Source organism: Euphorbia lathyris, chromosome 5 (genome assembly GCF_963576675.1).
Source record: "Euphorbia lathyris chromosome 5, ddEupLath1.1, whole genome shotgun sequence".
Lineage (NCBI taxonomy): Eukaryota > Viridiplantae > Streptophyta > Magnoliopsida > Malpighiales > Euphorbiaceae > Euphorbia > Euphorbia lathyris.
Window position 1 is genome coordinate 78,030,763 of NC_088914.1, and position 9,442 is coordinate 78,040,204.

At 33.2% G+C, this 9,442-nt stretch overlaps 1 protein-coding gene across 3 annotated transcripts; it reads left to right on the forward strand.

Annotated features, from left to right (window-relative positions):
• Positions 1–1,583: 1,583 nt before the first annotated feature.
• LOC136231191 (uncharacterized membrane protein At3g27390) lies at positions 1,584–4,474 on the forward strand. 3 transcript variants are annotated; one of them, XM_066020501.1, is made up of 10 exons: positions 1,589–1,793; positions 1,896–2,038; positions 2,121–2,229; positions 2,315–2,510; positions 2,594–2,727; positions 2,828–3,116; positions 3,199–3,305; positions 3,412–3,574; positions 3,647–4,095; positions 4,184–4,474. In XM_066020501.1, exons 2-10 carry the CDS (start codon positions 1,948–1,950, stop codon positions 4,341–4,343), a joined length of 1,698 nt encoding a protein of 565 aa, XP_065876573.1. In that variant the 5' UTR covers positions 1,589–1,793; positions 1,896–1,947; the 3' UTR covers positions 4,344–4,474. The 3 variants fall into 3 exon arrangements, with proteins under 3 accessions (XP_065876571.1, XP_065876572.1, XP_065876573.1); XM_066020499.1 differs by having other exon boundaries at positions 1,584–1,793; positions 3,412–4,095; XM_066020500.1 differs by having other exon boundaries at positions 1,584–1,793; positions 1,913–2,038; positions 3,412–4,095.
• Positions 4,475–9,442: the final 4,968 nt, after the last annotated feature.

Here is a 9,442-nt window from a genome sequence, read left to right on the forward strand (position 1 = left end):
TTAACCTTCTGGTCCTTTTATCTATTTTTTTAGATTTTTAACCGAACATATTTTAGCTTTTAGGACAACCACGGTACAATACAAGTTGACCATATTACTCTGTTATTTTATATATATCTGTTTATACTAAAATATAATGATTACAAGTCTAAAAAAACTAGACAAAAGGACCAAAGGGTTAATATTGGCAAAAGCTAGGGACCTTATAATGTGTTTTTCAAAATAGGAGGACTAAACAGTGTGTTAGGTAAAAACTAGGGGACTAATAAATTATTTACCCTAAGAAAATTGATCCAGGTTTAATTGATCAAGGAATTCAGGATTGTTTCATGATGATTATCATAAAGGAATGCATTCAAGACATCAAGTTGATTAACCATCCATAAGCATGAGGAAACAAGAACACGAATAGTACAAATTGCCGCAAGTTTTATAATCGGACTGAGTGTTTCCTTGTTGTCAATCCCATGTTCTTGAGTAAATCCTTGTGCCAAAAGTCTAGTTGTGTACAATTTCAACTGTGCCATTCAGATTTTGTTTAACCCGAAACAACTATTTACATCCAATAATATTCACATCACATGCGTAAAGGCACTAATGTCAAGGTATTGAGTTGAGTTAAAGGAGTTCATTTCATGTTGCATTGCATCGATCATGCCTCATAGAGAACTTACATGTTTGAGAATATGATGAGGATTCTATAGTGACTAGAGATGAAAATCACAACAATATATATATATATATATATATATATATATATATATATATATATATATATATATGAATTAATTCGAATTGAGAGGGGTTGAGATTGTGATTGTTTTGATCTAAAGCCTATCAAGCAAATAACATGGTTCTCGGAAAAATCTAAAGTTGATAAAAAGAAACTTTGTGGGTAGGTTGTGAGCAGGGGTGAAACTACAGTTAGTGTTGAGAGTCAGTCCATCTCCCAGCTCCAGAGAAGAAATAGCGAAAATAATATCTATCATCGATCTATCTTTAACATAAAATTGTCATCTAGTTTTATTATTTTCAAAATGTGTGACAATGTTGACATCGCTGACGGAATTAGCGACGGATATTTCCATCAGTAATTATGAATCCCATAAAAGCACATTTCTTTCTAAATTTGTGTCATTGACCCTCATCCGAATATTTGGTTTTGATTCTACTCTTATTGTGGCTTTAATCTCCACAATATACAAAGTTGGAAAATTATGTTAAATTTTTAAAAAAAAATCTGTTACAACTTTAAAATTGATTCAAGAACATTTAAATTTGGATGATGAGGATATCTCACTATATAAAAAGTTTATGGTTTGAATTTTATTAACAACATAAAGTACAAGAATACAAATAAATATAATAAATAATAAAACCATCCAATAAGAATATGTTTGTCAAACATAATTTCATTTCCTTCACTTTCCACCGTAAGCATAGGCCCAAAGTAATAAATTATTCCTTACACTTGCTATATTCTTACATTAATACTAAAATAAATGAATATCCAAATTTGGGTCAAACATTTTAATTTGACAAAAACAAGTTCTATTCGACTTTGTTTTTTGGACAGTCCATTTGACCAGGGAGCCAAAAGAGCTGGTAAATCATCACGTGGCCACACCCTATGCTGCGCCACATAATAAACTCTCCTCATTCACAGATTAATTAATTAAATCTCAACAAGTAAATCATCCAAATCTTCATTCAATAATTCCCCTAAATTATTAATCATTTGATTAAGAATCTCTAAATTAGGTGGCAAACTTCTCAGACAGATCATCGATTAGGTCTGTTAAACTCAAAGCTTTGCTAATCCCCAATATTCTCTCCCTTTATTCTGGTTTATTTTTGTTTCCTAATATCTTGGTGATGTGATTTTTTTGTTAAAGGTTGTATTTTTATTCAGTTGGAGTTAGTTTTTCCTGTTTCTATGGTTGTGGCATGGCTTCTTCAAACAATTTCTACGATGGGTTAACGATCTTATATGTGGTTTTTGCCTTCTGCTCTGCTTTCTTTGTTGGTCTTATTAAAGGTACTATTTTTATTCCCTCTGGTGAATTGGGGGTTTTTTCAAAATTGAAGCTTAAATGCTTATTCTGATGTAAAACTTGCAGCTTTATTAGTGGGTCCAATTGCTGCTTCAATTCTGATAGCAGGGAATGTTGGAGTTATTCTAGTGATGTTTCCTTCACATGTTGCTTGGATGGTCTACTCCCTTTTAAAGTACTACTAACTAATTCTCCTTTAATTGATGTTAATTAAGTTTAATAGTAGTAGTTTATAGTTAAAATTGGTTTAATTTATGCAGGACAAATAGATTTGATGCACTACTTAAAGCTGCCCTTTTGACTACTTTGCCTGCTTTGTTTGCTATATGGTTGGGTTTAAGCATAAGTGTAAGTGTTCTTGTGGGTCTTGGTTATGGCTTTTTTACTCCTTGGGTTTCCACTTTTGAAGCCTTTAGACATGATACTGAATCCCACAAATTCTACTGCTGTATTGTGGTAAGTTCTGAATTCATTTAGTACTTAATTTGATGTTTCTTGTTGTACCAATGTTTGATTAGTCTCTAATCATGAAAAATTAGGATGGAACTTGGGGAACCATCAAAGGAAGTTGCACTGTAGTTTCAGATTTTGCAGATGTTTGTTATCATTCTTACCCTCTTTACTTGAAGCAACTCCGCGATTCGCCTGCTTCGAATGAACATCGACCTCTCAGGTATGACATTTTCTATTGCCAGGTTTACAGCTTTATGTTACATTGATCGAATTTGAAACGTGGGTATCGAGCCAATGCTTTTTTTGATGTTGTATGACAGATTCATTCATGTGCCTGCATTTATCATTGCTGGTCTGGTGGGAGTGATTGTTGATATTCCTCTTTTTACTGCAATTGCTGTTATTAAGAGTCCATATATGTTGTTCAAAGGGTGGTTCAGATTGATACATGATCTGATAAGTCGAGAGGGTCCGTTTCTCGAAACAGCTTGCATTCCTATTGCTGGATTGACAATCCTTTTGTGGCCTCTCGTCGTAGTTGGATGCGTATTGACCACCATTCTGTCGAGCATTTTCATTGGATTGTACGCGTCGGTTGTAGTTTATCAGGTACATTTTGAACCTCGCTACAGTTTTATTTCCATGTTATGATCATCAACTTACGCCTAGAGCATTCTGAGGATTGATGCAGGAAAGATCATTCAGGAGAGGTATTGCTTATGTGATTGCAATGGTAGCAGAATTTGATGAGTATACGAATGATGGACTCTATCTTAAGGAGGGGACTTTTCTTCCAAAGTAATCATTTTCGAATCTCAGAACTTGGTCTCAAGAACCATAATTTTCTTTCATTTTGCAAGTGTGATTGATTTCTAACCAGCAGAATGACATTCTCCGCAGCCAGGCCCCATTATCGAAAAAAGGCCTCAAACTCTTCAGAGCTTTCAGTAGGAGGAACTCGTCGAAAAGCAGGTTCAACTCCTGCAGAATCTTCAGCAATGTTTATGCCAAGTTTGGCCCCATCAAGAAGTGTTAGGGAGACAATACAAGAAGTAAAAGTAGTCCAGGTACACATTTCGGTTTTTCGGATCAATTCTGAGGTCAAATTCAATATTCTAAATCTTGTTTTTCCTTTGCAGATTTGGGGATCTGTAATGAAGGCATGTGAAACAAGGGGAAAGGAACTTTTGGATGCTGGAGCAATAACAGTAGCTGATCTAAACGAGTCTCTAAAGGCGAAGAATGCGAACGAAGGAACAATAGTTAGTGTTGGATTGCCTTGTTATTCATTGTTACAAACACTTCTGAACTCAATAAAAGCGGGTTCGGATGGATTCGTGCTGGTGGATGGGGTTGAAATCACCCATCTGAATAGACCAAATGATAAATTGTTTGATTGGTTCTTTCACCCTCTAATGGTAGTGAAAGAACAGCTTAGAGTGATCAAATTGGACGAAGATGAAGAAAAGTTCTTGCACAAAGTTGTTCTTTATGGAAATGATACCCAAAGAATGGAATCTTGGGAAAATGGCAGTTGTGTTCCTAATCAACCTCTCAGAGCTGCTCAAATCCAAGGCATTAGTAGAAGGTAATAGTGAACTTCCTATTATCATATTTACACTTTCGATAACACGATTATGACACGACAACCCGTTTTGACACTCTGATGATAACAGGATGATAGGAATGGCTAGAAGTGTATCAATATTACCGACTCACAGACGGAGATTCCGGCAAGTAGTGAAAACATTGATAACATATAGTACAGACAAGGAGGGTACTGTGAAATCTAATTCTATAAGATCAGTTGCTAGCATTGGAGATCATGTGGTGTGAAATGTTGTGGTTTTTCTTATGTTTTTAGCTTCTCAATTCTCAATTTAGAAGCATGAATTGATCCCTGTGGAATTGTATGTTTGAATACCAAGATTATCAAGTAATGGATCTATTCAGTAGCTTCAGATTTTTGTTTTCATATCTTCTTTTTTTTTCTGAAGAAAAAAAAAGTGTTTGATAACAGCTGTTTTTAGTAGAAAAATCAACATCTGTTGTCTATCAGCAGCAAACAGAAACAAGTGAATTAAACGGGTGGAAAGATCTCGAAATGTTTTGTTATCTAAAAATGATTTAGAAACGAATGAATAGTCCAAATGAAATATAAAAGCCAAATTGATCTGTTATTATCCAAGAAATTAGTAAAAGAATGTTGGTGAATAGAGAGAGAGAAGATGAGCATGGGGATGGGGCCTTTATAGTTGTAACCAAAAACAAAGGACAGCCCATAATAAATTGGCAGCAACCACTTAAGCCATTTCATATGTTAATGAATTGTCTACAAAGTGGACCCAAAATAGACACTTTGTTGGTGCACCAGATCCAAGACAATACAACAAGAGATGATGTCATTTACTGGATAATTAGCATGAATGGTCATGAAAGTTTGGGCAATGCCCAAAATGTTACACAAATTTAATTTATCAAAATAAAATAAGTTTGCTTTTATTAAAATAAAATCACTTTGAATATTTTACCATCATTTTTTCATTGAAATTGCTAATGTGACATTTTAATCTGATGTCAGCACCGCCTGACATATTAAGAAAATGTAATTACATATTTTAATTGACAATTGATGTACCACATGTGTTAATTTATAGTTAAAATTTTAATTGAAAATTCTTATTTATTTAGAATTAATTTGTGGTTAATTTTTTTTATTATATCACATTGTGTTGAGATATGTGATTAGATGTCACATAATCAACTCCGATGGAAAAATAATCGAAAAATGTTTAAAGTGATTTTATTGAGATAAAAACAAATTTAAATGATTTTATTGAATCAAAGTAAACTTTTATGACCTTTTGGGGCATTGTCCAAACTTTTATGACCACCAATGCTAATTACCCATCATTTACATTTCTCTTTAAAATTAGAGACCCGCATGTTTCCGAACAATAGAAACAAACGGCCATTGGCCGTTTCCTATTCAAAATCTTGTCATTTCATAAATGTAATATTATTTTGTAACATTTGTCACATAGAATACTTTCATGAAGGTATATCTAATTATAAAAGCTACATCCGGTTTAATAAAGAAGATATGTCAATCTAGCTTTTCAAACAAAATTAAATATTTCATATCTTATCAGAAATCCCCATATAAGCTATAACCAAAAGTTCTCTAGAGTTCTCTCCGATTTTTTTTTTTAATGTATGTAACTCAAATCAAAAGCATCACACAATGAGATCCCACTTAGCCCTAACTAAGGAATGCTTAGTTCATAATCAAAGTAAAGGGTGTGGAAGAAGTAAAAGAAAACATAATTTTAGCAATCAAGATGAAATAATAGAAATACAACTAAGATTAAAGGGAAATCCAACAAATAACAACCAAAATTCATACTACCCTTTTCCCCAACAAACAAAGCTTGAATACTAAACTAAATTGCAGAATTCGAAATCTAAAGCTACAAAAATGAATCTAGGTATCCTACTCTTAAGCTATTCTAAAGCTAATGTATTTTGCATCTCCAATCTTATATATTTATAGATTTTAAAAGGAGACAACCAAAATAACTAGAAACATAAATCTTCCCACAATAGTACTCCTCTTTTCTTCAAAAACCTACTCTCTAGTCACTTTGGATGATTAGGGTTCATCATATGAGTGTTTCAGACAACATAGGAAGTTGGAATGCTAAAATAGAGTCAAAATCGCGCTTAAATCTCGAATTCTCATCAATGGCTCATCGTGTAAAGGGGTGACTTGTCGAGTCAGTGCATTGGAGGAGTTTCTACATACGTATCAACTTACAACCTCATTTTGAAAATATTGCGATTTGAATTTTGGAAAGTGATAAAGATAATAGTTGAAGCTTTATGTTTTAGCTTTCCCTAGAAACTTGAATCACACCCATCCAAGATCATATGAAGTAGTTATAACCCAAATATTTATGTTTATGATTTTATCATCTTATGCTCATCGTATTTTGGGGGACTAGCTGAACCATTTTTTGAGGTTCTTATGAAGTTCAGACATCATAACGGAGAATAGAAGCAAAAGAATCACGTTTTGAGGGTAAAAATAAGCATGACTCACTGAGTCCTCATCGTGCTTAAATCTCCAATTCCCATCAATGGCTCATCATGTCAAGGGGTGACTTGTCAAATCAGCGTGTTAGAGGAGTTTCTACATATGTATCAACTTACAACCCAATTTTGAACATATTGCGGTTTGAATTTTGAAAAGTGATAAAGATAAGAGTTTAAGCTTTATATTTTAGCTTTCAATCACACTAATCCAAGATTGTATGAAGAAGTTATAACCTAAATATTAAAGTGTGCCAAATCAAAAAATTTGCTTGGGATGATTCTAAAACTTTTTCTTCTAGGGACTCAGGTGTTGAAACCTAATTTTGATTATAACAAAATCACAATTAAGGATATAGATCCCTGAAGGTATTAAAATTCATAATCAATTTAATATCCTTGTGTGCTAATAATTTTATCTAAGTGATTCTTGTCGAATAAGACATTAAAGGCTAAATATAAAAGTTAGCTTAAAGGCCCAACCGAAAAGTCCAGAACCAGAAGCCCACGTTGAAAGTCATACAAAAGACTTTTCCGATTTGTCAATGATTTAGAAGATAGAAAACTCTATCAAAATTCCATCTCTCTCTACCATCATCGATTTGGAAACACACCCAGTCTGTTCCCTACGGAAGCAGAACTCAGAAGACGATCATTGGCGAAAGTTCTCAATTGTCAACTTTCCTTTTAAGAAAGAAACGGCTAGTTTCCTTCATTGGCACAAAGGCGCAGAAGTCAGAAGCTTTAGAGAAGACCAGAAGTTGTTTCTTCTCAATAATCATCTTCTAATTCAAACGACTAGTTTGAATGCTTCCTCTGTAAAAGCTAAGTCCAAGCTCCAAATTCACAACTGATCATTAAGCTTAAAAGAGATACCTAGCAAAAGTGAAAAACAAAAGCAAAGAGAAAATACACAAAGCACCTTCATATTCGTGTAATTTTTTTTAGAGAAAGAGAGATTAGTTCAAGTATATTTCATATCTGAATCTTTCTGTTGTAAATTCAGAAGTTATATTGTTGCTTCGGTTATATGCATCAAAGAGTGTTGTAGTAAAGGAAGATACTTTACTCAACCTTAGACTTTTTGTAAAAGGTTTGTAATCTACCTCCGAAAGAGTTCTATAGTGGATTAAAGCTCAGAAGAAGGTATTCTGAGGGCTGGACGTAGGTAGAAGGCGAAACTAGTATAAATCTGATGAGTAACTTCTTTCCCTTCTATTTCCTTTTACTTCCTCTGAATATCTCATGCTCTAACATTTATCTCACATTTATCACTCGGGACATTCTGTGCATATCGTAAATATCATTTGTCTAAAAGATATTCAGAGCCTCTATTGAAAGAGTTTTTCTCTGAGTGTTATTATCAAAAGCAGAATCAATCTTAGTAGACTGAAAACCTCAGTAGACTGAAGTTGCCTATGATTCCGAGAATTGCCCTCTGTGTTGCAATTGTCTTAAGAAATAAAAGTTTTAAAGGTTTAAATTATCCATTAGTTCTATTCACCCTCTCCCTAGAACTAATTCACCGTATTAGGGACCAACATCGGTGAGTCATGCTTTTTTTACCCTCAAAACACGATTCTTTTGCCTATATGCTCTGCTATGATGTCTGAACTTCATGAGGACCTCCAAAAATGGTTCGATTAGTCCCCCAAAACATAATGACCATGCATGAGACGATAAAATCATAAACATAAATAAAATGAACTAAAAATGGATTAAAACAACTATAAAATGCATGAAGCGTAAAAATAACCTAAAAACCTATGCAAAATGACCCTAATAACTTCCTCACACTTTGCATGTCCTCAAGCAATTAATGGACATTAGAGTTTTAAAATCCAAAGAAATGGAGAAACTCAAGATTGAATTAAATGGAAATTCTATAGACGAAACAACAATCTCTAAGTATTAACTATTAGAAAAATGTAAGTGATGAGTGAAATTAATTTAAATTCCAACAGACGTATCTGTCCGTGAACAGTCGTGCCCGTTTATAAAAGTCATGCTCGTTCATGAACAATCTATTTGAGTTTTATTTATACAGAATCGAACTGTCAAATTTCGAACACTGAAAAAAAAACGAAATACGCTCTAAAATGTTTTTGCTCTCTGTACGTTCATATTCTTCCTTTTCTTCATCTTCAGTGATAATGAATTTATAGATGATAAGAGTTTGCTTACATAATCCGCCATATCATGTGAGACGATCGTCAATAATGATGAAATCTGTTTTAAAGAGACTGCTAATAGAGGTTTCATATTTCTCACATCATGTTCTTCAAACTTTCATATGCTCATCTTACTATGGTTTTTACCTGGTCAGTGACTGACCAAGTGAATTTAGTTAGTCACCATTAAATTTAGGTTTATTAAAATCAGATGGTAGAGATTAAACAATAGTATAGTATAGTTTAAATTACACATTCTAGATTTAACAGTGACTAACCAAGTTGGTCAGTCACTGACCAAGTGAAAATTATTGTATCAAATTAATACAAATTGTGTCAATGATTCATTGAAATAAAAACTTAAACTAATAGTTAAAGTTGAATTGTAGCTTTTATTATAATTTTTTGACATTTAAGAGAGTTGTTCTTACATTACACAACCTTTCAAATTGATAAGTTGTCCTTTTGAATTTCTGTAATTATTTTAAACGTCTTTCTCTTCTCTTCAATGTCTTGTGTGGAGATGAGATAATTAGTAATGGGTCAAAAACTTTCCACAATCATTGTCACTGATCATGTCATTTCCACTCACACCCTACACTTATATTTATTATCCTATACTATAGAAGAGAATGGATACATCAATCATATTAATGCTATATTTTATTGTCC

What these genes read in the sequence shown, in the direction of transcription:
- LOC136231191 (XM_066020499.1), top strand. Translation starts at nt 1,948, where the DNA reads ATGGCTTCTTCAAACAATTTCTACGATGGGTTAACGATCTTATATGTG. An exon ending in CGTCGGTTGTAGTTTATCAG is followed by an intron (nt 3,117 to 3,198) that starts GTACATTTTGAA and finishes GGATTGATGCAG; the next exon opens with GAAAGATCATTCAGGAGAGG. An exon ending in ATCCAAGGCATTAGTAGAAG is followed by an intron (nt 4,096 to 4,183) that starts GTAATAGTGAAC and finishes TGATGATAACAG; the next exon opens with GATGATAGGAATGGCTAGAA.